The sequence below is a fragment of the Delphinus delphis genome, chromosome 14 (assembly GCF_949987515.2).
Source record: "Delphinus delphis chromosome 14, mDelDel1.2, whole genome shotgun sequence".
NCBI classification, from domain to species: domain Eukaryota; kingdom Metazoa; phylum Chordata; class Mammalia; order Artiodactyla; family Delphinidae; genus Delphinus; species Delphinus delphis.
The window spans coordinates 57,459,450-57,476,494 of NC_082696.1; the positions used below are offsets into that span (position 1 = coordinate 57,459,450).

At 37.9% G+C, this 17,045-nt stretch overlaps 1 protein-coding gene across 1 annotated transcript in view; it reads left to right on the top strand.

Annotated features, from left to right (window-relative positions):
* Positions 1-1,041: 1,041 nt before the first annotated feature.
* Positions 1,042-17,045, top strand: part of MCHR2 (melanin concentrating hormone receptor 2) — a 29,081-nt gene continuing 13,077 nt past the window's right edge. Inside the window, 3 exon segments of the mRNA XM_060030594.1 lie at positions 1,042-1,133; positions 7,538-7,745; positions 9,836-9,840. Coding sequence (XP_059886577.1) covers positions 7,564-7,745; positions 9,836-9,840 — 187 coding nt within the window. The 5' untranslated portion in view covers positions 1,042-1,133; positions 7,538-7,563.

Below are 17,045 nucleotides of genomic sequence, written 5' to 3' on the forward strand. Positions count from 1 at the left end.
GCATCAGCACTATGGATTCTATAAGCCTAAGATCGCTTTGGATGTGGTGGAATGTGTGAGCTGCTAACAAAGAAATGTGTGTGGCAAGGAGCCAGCAAGTGTCGGAGGCAAGAAGGAGGCACATCTCTTAAGGAGGCACATGCCCTGATCCCAGCCAGCACCTCTTACCTTAGCAAGGCTTGAGGAGTCCATGTGCAGAGACTGGAAGGTGCTGGTGTAAAAGAAACTGCCAGAAGGTGAGCTGAAGTAAGACACAGGGGCCTGAAAACACCTGGAGGTCAGGTGGGTGCGTCGGCAAACATGACGTAGCTGGGGAGCGCTGTCAGAAAGCCACAGGTGAGCCTTCCTTAAAGCTGACAGATTTGGCCCGTTAGCAGCAGCCACTCTGCGGTAGCGTTTTTTGAACAAGGGCCTGGGTAGGCGGTGGTTTGAAGGACTGAGCTGCAGGGCAGCCCTGTTTACACAAGCAGAGCCTGGAGCAGCCCTGCCCCTTCACCCCATCAATCACCAGCAGTGGCTTCATCTCCTAGGGCACTAATGCCATTTGTTGATGCCCCAAAACCACACAGAGTAGGCGTCCACCAGATTATAACTTGTTTTCATATAGGGTGAAAATACTCAGACATAAAAAGATTGAGACTTGTGAAAAATCACATGGTTTCCTAAGGCTATAGATTCTCAACTCGGAGAATAGATGATATATTATAAGCATCGTCATTTGAAGAGATAATTAAATTTATGCTACCAAAACACGCAGAAGAAGAGTATTTTAGAAGTTTGTTAGGAAATGAATTAAAAAATCACATTATTTTCCTGGATTTTCTGTTTGGGGTATTTTTAGCTATTTAAAATTTATAATGTGCTATCCTGTCTTTTCTCATTCTAAATAAATATTTGCAGTCGTTTGTAACTTTGTGTTTTTCTTAAAGAGCATCTCCGCCATCGTATAGACTTAAGGACCTACAGATCTCCTGCCTCAGCTCCGGACTGTCTACCCACCCCACCAAATGTAAGATCCAATTCCTGCATTCGTTCAGTGGAGAAAAACTTCTCTCTGCTTAGTTAGCAAAGGAATTTAAGTGAAGGATGCTGTGAATGTTTGGGATTAAAAGTGAAATGGCTTTGTATCAAAGGTGAGCATAAAGTTCAGTTGTTTAGGCTACATCGGTTACAGTGTTCAGCTACTACTTATCCTAAGGAAATGGGTGAGCAGCAGAAATAAACTGATGGGTATGTTTAAAACACACTGCCAGTTTGTTTTCTGTATCTGTGAGTCTGTTTCTGTTTTGTTATATTTGTTCATTTGTTTCATTTTTTTAGATTCTACGTATAAGTGAAAACATACATTATTTGTCTTTCTCTGTCTGACTTATTCCACTAAGCATAATACACTCTAGATCCATCCATGTTGTTACAAATGGCAAATTTTTTTCATGGCTGAGTAATATTCCATTGTATATATATACCACATCTTCTTTATTCATTCATCTGTTGATGGGCACTTAGGTTGCTTCCGTATCTTTGCTATTGTAAATAGTGCTGCTATGAACATTGATGCATGTATCCTTTCGAATTAGTGTTTTCATCTGTATAAATACTCAAGAGTGGAATTGCAGGGTCATGTGGTACAGAGAGCAAACTAGCAGAGAGGGGTTGAGGGAGGGGCAAGGTAGGTGAAGGGGATTAAGATGTACAGAATACTAGGTATAAAATAAAGTTACAAGGATGTAATGTACAGCACAGGGAATGTAGCCAATATTTTATAACTTTATATGGAGTACAATCCATAAAAATAGCAAATCAATTCACTATGTTGTACCCTTGAAACTAATATAATATCACAAGTCAACTGTACTTTAATTAAAAAACAAAAAACCACTCTCCCAGCCAATTTGATCGTATTTTTGAATCATCAAATCATGATGTTTTCATCAAGACAAACTTCACTAGTCTCTTCTCTCCAACTTCTCCTTTTCACTCAGAGGTATATTGAAAACTGTGAAGTGAGAGGTAGAGTGATCCCCAGGAAGTTTTCTTTCTACCTGTGAGAGGTGACCAAGCCTGGTTTTCCCATGCCTACATCATGTTATTGTAGCTGCTGTCTAGACAGTCAATAGATAGATTGGGGTCATGAGAGTGATCCTCCTTCTTCCGGTCCTCTCGACTCTCTGAGGTGTTTTGAGCTAAAAGATGGTAGTATTTTTTGTTAAAGTAATCAAACAAGGAGGTGGCTCTAATGCCGTGGTAGCCTACATAAGCAGACCAAAAACGAAGCCAGAGTTAATGCACTGGAATCCAAGAAAATGAAACAACCAGCCACAAAGAGCCAACTGGGCTTTCCCAAATAAGGCAATCGCTTCAGCTATAGTCAATCAAATCATTTCCTTGCTTTGCTTCTGCATCTTCTCTATTAAAAAAAATCCCTAGCTCCTGTCAGTGGAGCACTCCTAACCACTGTCAGTTTGGTGCTGCCTGATTTGAATCGATGTTTGCTCAAATAAATTCTTGAAAAAAAAAAAGTTAATATGCCTCAGTTTATCTGTTAAGTTTCTAAACCCACTCACTGTAGATTAAAGATTGAAAGTGGCAGCCTCAGCCCTGTCTTGGTTCACAACTCGTATTCCTACAACTTTTCCCACTCTATCCCCATCCCAGTGTCCTATACCCCAGTAAGCAAACTCTCCTGCACGGTGATGATGATGATGATGTCTGATATTAATTGAACACTTACTAGAACACATTATTCTTAGCACTTGTTCATATTATCCCATTAATCATCACAACCATACTTGGAGATATGTACTGTTCTTATTACTGTTTTACCAATGGGGAAACTGAGACTTAGATTCCTTAACCAAAGTCACAGATTGCAAGTGGCAGAGTGCGGTACACTTACATAACCATAAACCCTTAAATATTAGAATGTAACTCCAGGAGGTGGAAATCTTGTTGGTTTTGTTCTTTGCTATAGACACTATAATGTTTGTTGAGTGAATGAATGACTTAAAGTAGAGCATGCCTAGAGATCATTAAGATAGAGATTCCCCAGAGAGGTTTGGTAGAATGGAAGGAGATGGGTGGATCAGGTGAAAAACAATGAGATCCTCCAGTTAGTTGGGCCATAACTTGGAGAGCAAATCTATACAACTGGGACTCATAGGTGTGTGTGGATATATGGGCAGGGGTGAAGGCAGGTATACATAATTGTTATATTTTGTGCTTTGTGGCTATTGAAACATCCTTAATGACTTTACTAGTTATTAGCAGCAGGCTTTTTTCCCCAGATGATTTTTTTTTTTGATATTTAACTTGAAAATAGTAACAAGTAACCCTAAATCTGGCTCATTTAATTCCATCATCATGGCTATGGTTACTGAAAAGTAGTTGAGGATTATTATTTTAGGACTTATTTCTTAAAATATCAAAATTGTGTGATATTATCACTCTGATGTAAATACACTCATCATCTGTTAGTTCTTTTGATTTATTCTCTACATCATGCTCCTCTTTGCCATATACGTTTTCTTATCACTTTTCGGACTTCTTAACACTTTCTTTTTTCTTAAAAAAAAACTAATTTCCTTGAAATTCATTCCTCCTTTTTCTTGTCCTAGTCATCATGAATAAATTGTGTATGTATGAAGGCACCAGTGTATATAAATGATGGGAAGCAGAATACATTAAACTGACACTGTCAGTCTTCTTTCAACACCAACCTCACAAGCATAAATTTCCTTTTTTTAAGAAAAAAAACCCTTCCACAAAAAGGCATTCTCAACTATTTAAGACCAGTTTTCTGGGGTTATATTCCAAATAAGTGCCAAAACTTGCAATTTAATAAGTGAGAAATAGTTTTATACCCAGAAACTTTCAAGGGAAAATATTTATTACCTGGGTGGATGGGTTCACTCTGGAGGAACCAGCTGAAGACAGACAGAGGTAGCACAGGGGGTTTCCTGCAAAAGAGTATTTATTGTTAGTCTTATTTAAGCATTGGCTTTTGTTGTAAAGTTAGAGGGCAGTTGACCTGGATGAAAATGGCCCTTAGATATAATGAAATCATACTTAACAATTGAGACATTCTTTATCTAAAAGATTCTTAAAAATAACCTTCTGAGTAAATATTAGTAACATTTAAAATATGAACAATTTAATAATAATGCTTGAAACTTTTCAACAGCTATATATAGCAGCCATCAGTGAATTAATATTTTGTTCCTATATATTTAACTAATGAGTAGTGTCTATTAAGGACAGAAATATAGGTATATAGTACTTTGTAAACCTGGTGAAACACCAAATATTGTTGGACACTAGCTTTTCATGTTTAGGAGTCATATACCTGGAGGGCAAGCAGGCCACTACCTGCCACAGCTGACAAGACAAGATGAAGAACGAGGAGATTATTTTCCTTGACATGGATTTATTATTCAACTGATTAATTTCTCAAGTCTGAAATTAAGTGAACTGATAAAATAAGAAATTTCTTATAAATATGACAGAGGGATTCACAAAATTTTACTTAGACAGAATTTTCATAGATGCATCAATTTGTCTTTACTTCTAATTCTAACATTTACAGCAGATGCTAAGCATGAGGTTTTGATTGATACCAGGAAAAACAGTCACAGCCAAGGTAACAGGGCTCTTACTCTGTCAGGGTTTTAGTGACATGAGTAAAGGTTTTAGATTAAAGGTTACAGCTTACTTTCAGAGCTCTTTCCACACATAGTATTATTTTACAGATAACTTCCTTTCCCACTCTCTGAAGTTCCCATCTTCCTCAGAGAAGTTGAGAGCCGGGAGACAAATAAAGCAAGAGACACAGAGAGATGGAAGGGTGAGGCTGAAAAGATTTGGGTTGAGATCCAAACAGCCCAGGAGTCGTCAATAACATTTTTAACATTTGTTACATGTTAAAAAAAATTAACATATAGCCATATAATAGATTATACTCCCAAATCTTAGATGTGAGGCTGTTAGTCTTAGAAACACACAGAGGAATGTTGGCTAAGCCTTGGGGAGTTATATTCCTGTAGATTATATTTGGAGAAGAGATACTGAAATACATAAATGATTTGGGAGATAATGGATTGCTATATGTAATTCACTGGAAAAAGTTTGCCTATATCTTAAACTTAAATCATCATTTCCAAAAGTGCATGTGTTCGCCAAACCTGTTAATTTGAATATATAATCCATATTTTCTTTTTGAAAATTGTGGAAATGCTAAAAAACAGTTGTCATAAAAGTTAAATTTTCACCTCTTGAACACTAGATTTTGTGTATCCCCCCAAATTAGTCTTAAACATCATGGTTTTTCATGATCTAAATAACAGAATGAAGACTGAAATAAACTAATCATCTTGACTTTTTCAAATAGCCGCGTTTGTTTTTATAAAACAACATGAGGTGGGATGAATTGGGAGACTGGGATTGACATATATACACTAATATGTATTAAATGGATAACTAATAAGAACCTGCTGTATAAAAACTAAATAAAATAAAATTCAAAAATAAAAAAAACAACATGAGGTCACTGACTGTAATTGTTTTTCTGTATGAAATTCTTCAGTGAGTTCAACCCGTCAGTCACGTATAGCTGTTTTGCCTGAAAATAACTCTCTTGCTAATTTTTTACATACATTTTGGCATCAAATTTCAGCATAACAAAAACACAAAGTTAACATTTATATTAGCTGATTTTTAAGGTTTGAAGTAACTGAATAGAAAAGTAAAAGAGAACAGAAAATTAAGAGGAAGATAAGTATTAATAAAAAAGAAAGAGCAGAAATTTAGATTATTGCCTTGAAACCACATGGTCAGATGTTAGACTATTTATTTATTTGTTTATTTATTTATTTACTTTTAAGATTAGGGAAGATGTTTTATGGCCACTAGCTATTCATTGTGTGGATTGTCATTTAGATGCAATTTTGCTTATTCAAGTAGCAATGTCCTGCTTTACAGTACACACACCTGAGCTCATCATAATTAGTCTCACACACACCATTCATAAAATTGTATTAGACTGCTTTTTTTTTTTTTTTTTTTTTTTTGCAGTACGCAGTCCTCTCACTGTTGTGGCCTCTCCCATTGCGGAGCACAGGTTCCGGACGCATAGGCTCAGTGGCCATGGCTCACGGGCCTAGCCGCTGCGCCGCATGTGGGATCCTCCTGGACCGGGGCACGAACCCACGTCCCCTGCATCGGCAGGCGGACTCCCAACAACTGCGCCACCAGGGAAGCCCTAGACTGCTTTTTAAAAGCTATTTTTCTATTAATATAACCTGCAGAGCCATCCGCAGAACCCTCTGTTTAGAAGTGACCATCAGTCTGACGTTTCCAGTTATCAATTCTTTGTTTTTCTTTATATTTTTATCATTATTATATGTATCCCTAATAACATAGATTAGTTTTGCCTGTGTTTTAAAATTCTTTCTAAATGGAATCATACTTCATGAACTTTTGCTTTTTGCCCAACCTTAAGTTATTAGATTCATCCATGTTACTGTGTGTCTTTATAGTCTATTCTCTTCTAGTGCTGTGCAGTGTTTCATTGTATCAATATATCACAGTCTAGTTATCCATCCCATTGTTAATGGGCATTTTTATTATTTTCAGTTTAAGACTTTTTTTTTTTTTTTTTTTTTTTTTGCGGTACGCGGACCTCTCACTGTCGTGGCGTCTCCCGTTGCGGAGCGCAGGCTCCAGACACGCAGGCTCCGGACCCGCAGGCTCAGCGGCCATGGCTCACAGGCCCAGCCGCTCCACGGCATGTGGGATGTTCCGGCCTGGGGCACGAACCCGTGTCCCCTGCATCAGCAGGCGGACTCTCAACCACAGCGCCACCAGGGAAGCCCAGATGGCATTTTTTAAATGTCTTTTATCAAGATGGTTGGCCAAGCAAATAATTTTCCAGTTCCATCGGTTTCATCTGTTTACTTGTTTATTTTTAGGTTGGTTGGTGGGCATTTTTTCCTGTGCCATAATTCTTCTTTGTGCATAGTTCCCTGACTCTCTACAACACACAGAGTCCTTTCCTGATCTAACTCTTCCTCATCCTTCAAGACAGACCAGGAATCATCTTAGGAAGTCTTATCCCACTGCATTCCTAAACAATCATAGTTGGTGTCCCCCATACACTTTATAGCAGACAGAAAAGGTATACTTAACAACCTAAGTATTGTCGGGGTGCTAGCTAATATGACTAGACACGCAGGCCAGTAAGAACAGATGCCAGCTGTAAACAACCAGGACTGGTGTGTACTGAGTAAGTATTAGCTATGCTCGAAGCGTGTACTACAATCAGGTGGAGAACATGTGCACACTATCATAGTATACTGTTCAATAATTTGAGTAATCTGTCACATCATATGGACAGGGAGCAATCATACTCACCCTGGAATCTTATGTTGCATGAATTCTTGGTGCAAAGAAAGCCCCAATAAATATTTTTTGAATGAAAGAAAATCTGTATGGAAGGAATTGCCTCAAATTTTCATTAAATGAATCACGTCTTATTCCTTCACAGCTTTAACCTCTGGAAGTTCATAAACAATGAATTCACTTCACTCACCCTGTTGTAACACCTCTGCTGAACTTTTGAACAAATCCTGGAATCCAGAGTTTGCTTATCAAACCCTCAGCATGGTGGATACAGCCATCCTCCCTTCCATGGTTGGGATTATCTGTTCAATGGGGCTGGTTGGCAACATCCTCATTGTATTCACTATAATAAGGTAAGGGCTTCTTTTTCTCTTCTGTAATTTAGGGACATGCTATACTCCTTCAATGAGTCCTTTTCCCCCTGTAGGATTTTTCTTAATGAAATCAGGTTTTGGAAATATTTGCTTAAGGTAATTAAAGAAGTTCTACAGATATTTTCATCATGTATTAAGTAACATCTGAGTCGCAGACGTCAAAATGTCAGTGCTTACTGTTGAGTCAGTGAATTTTTAGAGCAGTGATTCTCATTTTTAGCTACATATTAGAATCACCACAGGGACTTCCCTTGTGGTCTAGTGGCTGAAAATCTGCCTTCAATGCAGGGGACGCGGGTTCAATCCCTGGTGGGGGAACAAAGATCCCACATGCCGCAGGGCAATTAAGTCCGTGCACCACAACTACTGAGCCCACACACCGCAACTAGAGAGAAGCCCGCACACCGCAACAAAAGATCCCACATGCCCCTGATGCAGCCAAAAATAAACAAATATTTAAAAATTTAAAAAAAGAATCACCACAGAGCTTTTAAAAATCCTAATACAGAGTTTCACCCCAGACCAATTAACTCAGAATCTCTGGCAGTGGAGCCCAGGCAAGAACTGAAACTGCAAGGCAACCATTTTATCTTCTGGCAATAAGAGCTACCCTAAGAGGCTGACCTGGCCTGACTGGTAAAAGAGAGTCTTTTGTACTCACTTAGACAAGAGAGATACTCTACCTGATCTACTGCCAAAGATTCAGGCAGTCATACGTGGTGGGCTGCTCCCCTCAGTATGGACCACCCAGTGCGGGCCAAACTGAGAGGCACCTGCTCGCCTTTGCTTCATGTCCCCCACTTCATTCAGCTAATTTCCTGCTTCCCATCAAACCTAGAGCCTAAGGTTTAACTTGGAGCATAAGAACAGATTACAGTCAGCCCTCAGTACCCATGGGCTCTGTTTCCATGGGTTCCACATATGAGGCTTCAAGCAATCGTCAAAAATATGTGGCAAAAAATTCCAGAAAGCTCCAAAAAGCAAAGCTTGAATTTACCATGCCCTGGCAGCTATTTCCATAGCATTTCCATTGTATTTACAACTAATTACAGAGTATTTACATAGTATTAGGTATTATAAGTAATCTAGAGACGATTTAAAATATTAGGGAGAATGTGTATAGGTTATGTGCAAACACTCCACCATTTTATAGAAGGAACTTGAGCATCTGTGGATGTTGGTATGGGTGGGGGGCAGCTGTCCTGAACCGATCCTTCATGGATACTGAGGGACCATTGTACTCGTCCTCTACTGGCTTGACAAAAATGAATTTAGAGTTAGTGTACACATGCCCCATCACTACATGATACCTTTGCTATCCTGATTATTTTCACATTTAAGGTTTACTTGTTTTAATACACATAAGGTGTTAAAAAAAAATCTGTCCTGGTCTCCGATCATACTTACAACCACGATTTTAAAAGATTTTTGTCCATATTTATAAATTATAAAACACATTCTAACTTACTACCAAAAAGGTGTTTTCAGCATTATATTAACACATAACTACAACAAACTTTTGTGTAGCATATTACACTTACAGAGCACAGTTGTAAACTCATTCACTCCTCAAAATGGCAATACTCATTTGAGGAAAGAGGCCCAGGAGAGAAAATAACTTGTCTAGCATCACACAGCTGGTAAGTAACAGTCTTGGCACTTGAACTCAGATCCCATGATTCTAAACTCCAGGCTATATCCTCCATAATAATAACATCAAACAAATCATCAAAACTAGAAAGATGGTTGGAGTTACCATGTGGATGGAAGAATTCTCACAGGACCAATTAAAAGCAGGAGCAGCCGTCGGGAGAGTGACAGGATGACACTCACTATCCCTGAGAAAGCTCATCACTGGTCACTTTCCCCAGCTGGCTTCTCAACTTTTTATTGTCATTATCTCTGTAGTTAAGTGTAGTGTATCAATGGCATTTTTTTTATGACATTCATAATTGAAGATTTATTTGGTATACTGGAATTCTACTCTTAATGAATTCAGACATTCCTTACTGTGTCCTGTAAAACCATTTGTGAATATCAAGCATTTAAAATTATTTTGTAAGTACTAGAAGCAGTTCCACTCAATATGTATTACTAAACACCTATTGCATGCCCAGAACTATTCTAAGAGTTATGCAAATGCCAAAGAAATATGGTAGCATCTGACTCTAAAAAGTTCATGGTTTACTGGAGAAGACAAGATTTAAATACATTAACTCATTTGAAAAATAATACAAGATATTAAAAACAAGTGGGTGAAAAAAGGTGATTCAAAGAACAAGTTCCAGGAACAGAGATGAAAGTAATCAAATATTCTCAGAAAGCCTCAGGAGGCAATAATGTGAAGTAGAAAGTTAACAGTCAGAGACCTGGGAATGTTTCCAGCTCACCCTGTTTGTCTGTTGCACCTGCTCACTTCTCCTTCCATCTTTCTCTCTTGCCCCTCAGTATTTTTGCTGTCCCCTCCTAAAGATACAAGCAGTGTGCCTCATGCCTGAGAGCCTTGGTCCCACTGTTGAGAAACCAAGTCCTTAGAAGGTGTAGCCCTCCAGAAATGGTTGCATTTTTACAGACACCTTTTATATGCAGACTGGTCAGTGTGAAATTCAGGCCCTGTGACAGGCTGTTGAAATATCTGGAGCCAGAGAAACTTCTTGGTCCTCCTCAAGTTACACCAATAGACAATGGCCTGATTCCACCCACTCATATGGAGACAAAGCTTGAAAAAAAAAAAAAGAAATGTGGAATGTGAATTCTTCTAAAAGTCAATACTGAGCTATAATTCCCAGAGACAGATTCTCAACATAAAGCAAATAGTCATTAAACTGGAAAAAAAAAAAGAGAGAAAACCTGAGCCATAATACTGACAAATTTATTTGCAATGATTGTGAAAAAATCTGCTACTTCTTCATACCATTACAATTTTATAGATAATAAGTAAGAAGATATATGTTAATGGAACTTTTAAGATGAATCCTTTAATCTTTCAAAAAACATCTGAAGCAACTTAATTTTTATTTTTATTGCTAGGATGTTGATATTTTTCTTTGCAAATTACTCTTCAAAAATTTATTAATCTCTCAAAAGTATTTGAAAGTAAATTAGTTTTAATTTTTTTCAGCTTGGAATTTATCTAACAGTTTTTTTAATTGCTCTCCAAAAAATGTAAGACAATTTATATTAATATTTTTATCATACCTTGCCATGATCTTTTATTTTTCTTTTTATTTTTTTAACATCTTTATTGGAGTATAATTGCTTTACAATGGTGTGTTCGTTTCTGCTTTATAACAAAGTGAATCAGTTATACATATACGTATGTTCCCATATCTCTTCCCTCTTGTGTCTCCCTCCCTCCCACCCTCCCTATCCCACCCCTCCAGGCGGTCACAAAGCACCGAGCTGATCTCCCTGTGCTATGCGGCTACTTCCCACTAGCTATCCATTTTACGTCTGGTAGTGTATATACGTCCATGCCACTCTCTCACTTTGTCACAGCTTACCCTTCCCCCTCCCCATATCCTCAAGTCCATTCTCTAGTAGGTCTGTGTCTTTATTCCCATCTTATCCCTAGGTTCTCCATGACCTTTTTTTTTTCTCCCTTAGATTCCATATATATGTGTTAGCATAGACTATTTGTTTTTCTCTTTCTGACTTACTTCACTCTGTATGACAGACTCAAGGTCCATCCACCTCACTACAAATAACTCAATTTCGTTTCTTTTTATGGCTGAGTAATATTCCATTGTATATATGTGCCACATCTTCTTTATCCATTCATCCGATGATGGACACTTAGGTTGCTTCCATATCCTGGCTATTGTAAATACAGCTGCAATGAATATTTTGGTACATGACTCTTTTTGAATTATGGTTTTATCAGGGTATATGCCCAGTATTGGGATTGCTGGGTCATATGGTAGTTCTATTTTTAGTTTTTTAAGGAACTTCCATACTGTTCTCCATAGTGGCTGTATCAATTTACATTCCTACCAACAGTTCAAGAGGGTTCCCTTTTCTCCACACCCTCTCCAGCATTTATTGTTTCCAGATTTTTTGATGATGGCCATTCTGACCGGTGTGAGATGATATCTCATTGTAGTTTTGATTTGCATTTCTCTAATGATTAATGATGTTGAGCATTCTTTCATGTGTTTGTTAGCAATCTGTATATCTTCTTTGGAGAAATGTCTGTTTAGGTCTTCAGCCCATTTTTGGATTGGGTTGTTTGTTTTTTTGTTATTGAGCCGCATGAGCTGCTTGTAAATCTTGGAGATTAATCCTTTGTCAGTTGCTTCATTTGCAAATATTTTCTCCCATTCTGAGGGTTGTCTTTTGGTCTTGTTTATGGTTTCCTTTGCTGTGCAAAAGCTTTAAGTTTCATTAGGTCCCATTTGTTTATTTTTGATTTTATTTTCATTTCTCTAGGAGGTGGGTCAAAAAGGATCTTGCTGTGATTTAGGTCATAGAGTGTTCTGCCTATGTTTACCTCTGAGTTTGATAGTGTCTGGCCTTACATTTAGGTCTTTAATCCATTTTGAGTTTATTTTTGTGTATGGAGTTAGGAAGTGTTCTAATTTCAAACTTTTACATGTACCTGTCCAGTTTTCCCAGCAACACTTATTGAAGAGGCTGTCTTTTCTCCATTGTATATTCTTGCCTCCTTTATCAAACATAAGGTGACCATATGTGCGTGGGTTTATCTCTGGGCTTTCTATCCTGTTCCATTGATCTATATTTCTGTTTTTGTGCCAGTACCATATTGTCTTGATTACTGTAGCTCTGTAGTATAGTCTGAAGTCAGGGAGCCTGATTCCTCCAGTTCCATTTTTCATTCTCAAGATTGCTTTGGTTATTCGGGGTCTTTTGTGTTTCCATACAAATTGTGAAATTTTTTGTTCTAGTTCTGTGAAAAATGCCAGTGGTAGTTTGATAAGGATTGCATTGAATCTGTAGATTGCTTTGGGTAGTATAGTCATTTTCACAATGTTGATTGTTCCAATCCAAGAACATGGTATATCTCTCCATCTATTTGTATCATCTTTAATTTCTTTCATCAGTGTCTTATAATTTTCTGCGTACAGGTCTTTTGTCTCCTTAGGTAGGTTTATTCCTAGATATTTTATTCTTTTTGTTTCATTGGTAAATGGGAGCGTTTTCTTAATTTCACTTTCAGATTTTTTATCATTAGTGTATACAAATGCCAGAGATTTCTGTGCATTAATTTTGTATCCTGCTACTTTACCAAATTCATTGATTAGCTCTAGTAGTTTTCTGGTAGCATCTTTAGGATTCTCTATGTAGAGTATCATGTCATCTGCAAACAGTGACAGCTTTACTTCTTCTTTTCCGATTTGGATTCCTTTTATTTCTTTTTCTTCTCTGATTGCTGTGGCTAAAACTTCCAAAACTATGTTGAATAATAGTGGTGAGAGTGGGCAACCTTGCCTTTTTCCTGATCTTAGTGGAAATGGTTTCAGTTTTTCACCATTGACGATGATGTTGGCTGTGAGTTTGTCATATATGACCTTTATTATGTTGAGGAAAGTTCCCTCTATGCCTACTTTCTGCAGGGTTTTTATCATAAATGGGTGTTGAATTTTGTCGAAAGCTTTCTCTGCATCTATTGAGATGATCATATGGTTTTTCTCCTTCAATTTGTTAGTATGGTGTATCACGTTGATTGATTTGCATATATTGAAGAATCCTTGCATTCCTGGAATAAACCCCACTTGATCATGGTGTATGATCCTTTTAATGTGCTGTTGGATTCTGTTTGCTAGTATTTTGTGGAGGATTTTTGCATCTATGTTCATTAGTGATATTGACCTGTAGTTTTCTTTCTTTGTGACATCTTTGTCTGGTTTTGGTATCAGGGTGATGGTGGCCTCATAGAATAACTTTGGGAGTATTCCTCCCTCTGCTATATTTTGGAAGAGTTTGAGAAGGATAGGTGTTAGCGCTTCTCTAAATGTTTGATAGAATTCACCTGTGAAGCCATCTGGTCCTGGGCTTTTGTTTGTTGGAAGATTTTTAATCACAGTTTCAATTTCAGTGCTTGTGATTGGTCTGTTCATATTTTCTATTTCTTCTTGGTTCAGTCTCAGCAGGTTGTGCATTTCTAAGAATTTGTCCATTTCTTCCAGGTTGTCCATTTTATTGGCATAGAGTTGCTTGTAGTAATCTCTCATGATCCTTTGTATTTCTGCAGTGTCAGTTGTTACTTCTCCTTTTTCATTCCTAACTATTGATTTGAGTTTTATCCCTTTTTTTCTTGATGAGTCTGGCTATGCCATGATCTTTTATTTGTTACCTTCTTAACATATAGATTGCTCAAACTATGAAGACTACACTAAAAATAAGGAGAACTAGATGCATTTAAAGAAGATTTAGGACTTTCCCATTTATGATAAATACTTGTATCAAAAGAGAATGAATAGAACAATAGTAAGATCATTAGTGATGCTGGAAAGCAAGAAATGAACTAACTTCTGACTTTGCCAAAGGAAGACTACAAAAATGTATGAAAGAATAGATTTACGGAAGGTGGAGCTTCCAGAATAAGGTGTCCTATGTGACTTTTTTTTTTTTTAAGAATCGATTTGTGCATTAGGAGGGTGACTATAAAGTAGTGAAGCCAGATATTACTACTCAGTCATACTTTAAATTCACAGCAGGTCTAAAGGAAGCCAGATTTTAAAATGTAGGAGGAAAACTGGGCCAATTAAAACGTAAAATTTTCCCCTTTTGCTCTTGGGAGAGAGACTTATGAATTCAGCCCCATTACTCAACTATTGTCCATGGCCACAGTGGGTCCTGGGAAACTCCTTCAATAAAGGCGATGATGTTTCTCTCCGTCAGTCCCCCACCCCCATGTTTTGGACATATCTTTCTCCTGTCTACTGACAGACGGCTTTGAGTGGGCAGAGGCTCTCTAAAGGATGCCTTGTCTCCCTATAAACAAAACGTTCCCATTCTTTCATTCCCTGCCCTCAACTGGCTGTCAAGGCAACTAATTTACACTAAATCATGAATTACTGAAACATCTTACTTTTTAACCCCTCCCCATGGTGTCTACATTTTATACAGAGATTACAGGAAGAAGAGTGAGTGTTCCTGAAGGAATACTAATGGTCTAATGATGGAATACCAGTTGCTAAGACAGAGATGGGAAATGCTTAGAACAAGGCCTCTTCTTTTTTCCCAGTCAGCTTAGTGCTCCCTCTGACCCAGCCCTATACCATTCTCAGGGTGCCAGCTGGAGTTGGAGTTGACCCACACCCTTGCTGTACACATACCCTATGCTTTAGATGCTACAAAACCTCCCAGCCACATCTGTTCAAATGAACTGGAAAGTTGATTGGAGACCCTTGTTGCTATGGTCCAATGCACCAAGACAGCTCTGGAGTAGAAAGGGGTTGAATGTCTTCCCCAAGGACACAATAAGTGAGGGCAAAGAAATGAAACTAGAATTTCCAATTAGGTTCTCTTTATATATCTTACACTGTGTATCTAGAGCAGGGTTGGCAAATACGTCACTCTACTCTAAACTCTCCCACCCTTGGCAGTCATGTCTAATCACACAGATCTGTCCTTTAGTAGCGCCTGTGTGATGACTCACAATTCTTCTCAGCACAGTGCTTTATGAAATCACTACTAATCCATTGGTGTTGCCTCATGCTGACCTTAAACAAATGAACTACCAGTTATTTCTGAAGCACAAATTAGTTTACTCAAGATCAGCAAAGTATTGCAATTGGGGATCTGCAACTATGGCAAGCCACATGCAAGTGCCAACCAACAGAGAGAGGAGGATTCTTTTACAGAGGGGGAAAAAGAAGTTGGGAGGGCTGTAGTAAACAGAGTCCATTGGAGAAATTGAGAGTTCAAAATATAGTGGCTTGTCACTGGCTGAGTGGTGACAGTCTCTCATTGGCTAAGCTCCTGCCAGGCAAGAAGTCTTTCTTCTGTTGATCTCTGCTATCGTAGGGCATGAGAGCTCCCCGCTTCTGGCCTCCTGACTCCATTTTAATTGAGGTTTCTGTTTATTAATTTTTACACTCACAATAGGAATATAATTTAACTAGAGTTAAATGCCAAACAAGGACTCATGAGGCAACCCAGAGATAAACAAAATTAGGAAGGTACTACCATGTCCTACCACCATTCTCTGCCCCAACACCACCACCCTTCTCCTGGCCCTGAGCTGAATGGAGGGAAAAAAAGTGGTTTTACAGATCTTGGAAGTTTGGGCTGCCTGGTGGGAGCTGTAGCCACAGTGGGATCTGGGACCATGGAGCGGGAACTGCAGGAGGAAGGTGGAGCCATGGGTGGGATGCAGCCACCGCCAGAGATGCCAACAGCAGAGAGGGGAAGGAAATACCCTGGCCTCTTCTCTCATCTTACCCTCCAATTTCCCTCCAATAGTGCTTCCTATTGGCCAAAACAAAACAAAAGCCAGTTGGCAAGAAGACCTAGGAACAAAGTGCAGAAGGGTGAAAAGTGGGCTTGAGAGTAGGCTGATCAGCAAGGAATCATCCTGCTTGTGTGGGGTTATATATATTTTTTTAGTTTTATTTAACCCATTGCATATATCGCTGTTTCTGATTGCAAAAGGTAAACATGTTTTTAATAGAATCTTTTTAAACATTAAAAAATACAAAGAATAAAGTCACAATCAGTCATACTACTACTACCAAGTGGATAATCACTGGGATTACTGTGACATATTATTTCAGCATGTTTTTAGACAAATGTCTAAATAAATTTGGGGTCATACTACGTACATAGTTGATTTTTTTTTTTTACTTAATAAGTACTTTCCCATTTGATTAAATATTCTTCCAAAGTATGATTTGTAACAACTCTATCATTTATTGTATGGGATTGTGGTATACCTTAATTTATCATAGCATTTAGATATGGCCATATTAACCATATGAAAAACACGTTAGCTGAAATGATCACTGATTTACATATTTTTTTTAGTGTTTGGTTCATGAGAGACAGAAATCTAATGAAGTCTGGCAACATGAAATCTGAAGATAAATTAGACCTAAGAAAAGAATGCAAGTGGTATAGTTAGAAATTTTACCATTTCTATTTAATTATTTTTAATTTCTATGCAGTCACTTTCAGTTTAAAAAAGTAATAATAAATATAATGTGTTAGTTTTATTACCCTAGTACCTTATGCCCAGATAAATATATCATTGGCTTCAGAATTCTCTTTTGCTATACAGAGTATCATGTAGAAACACTTTTATTTTATTCTTTTGTA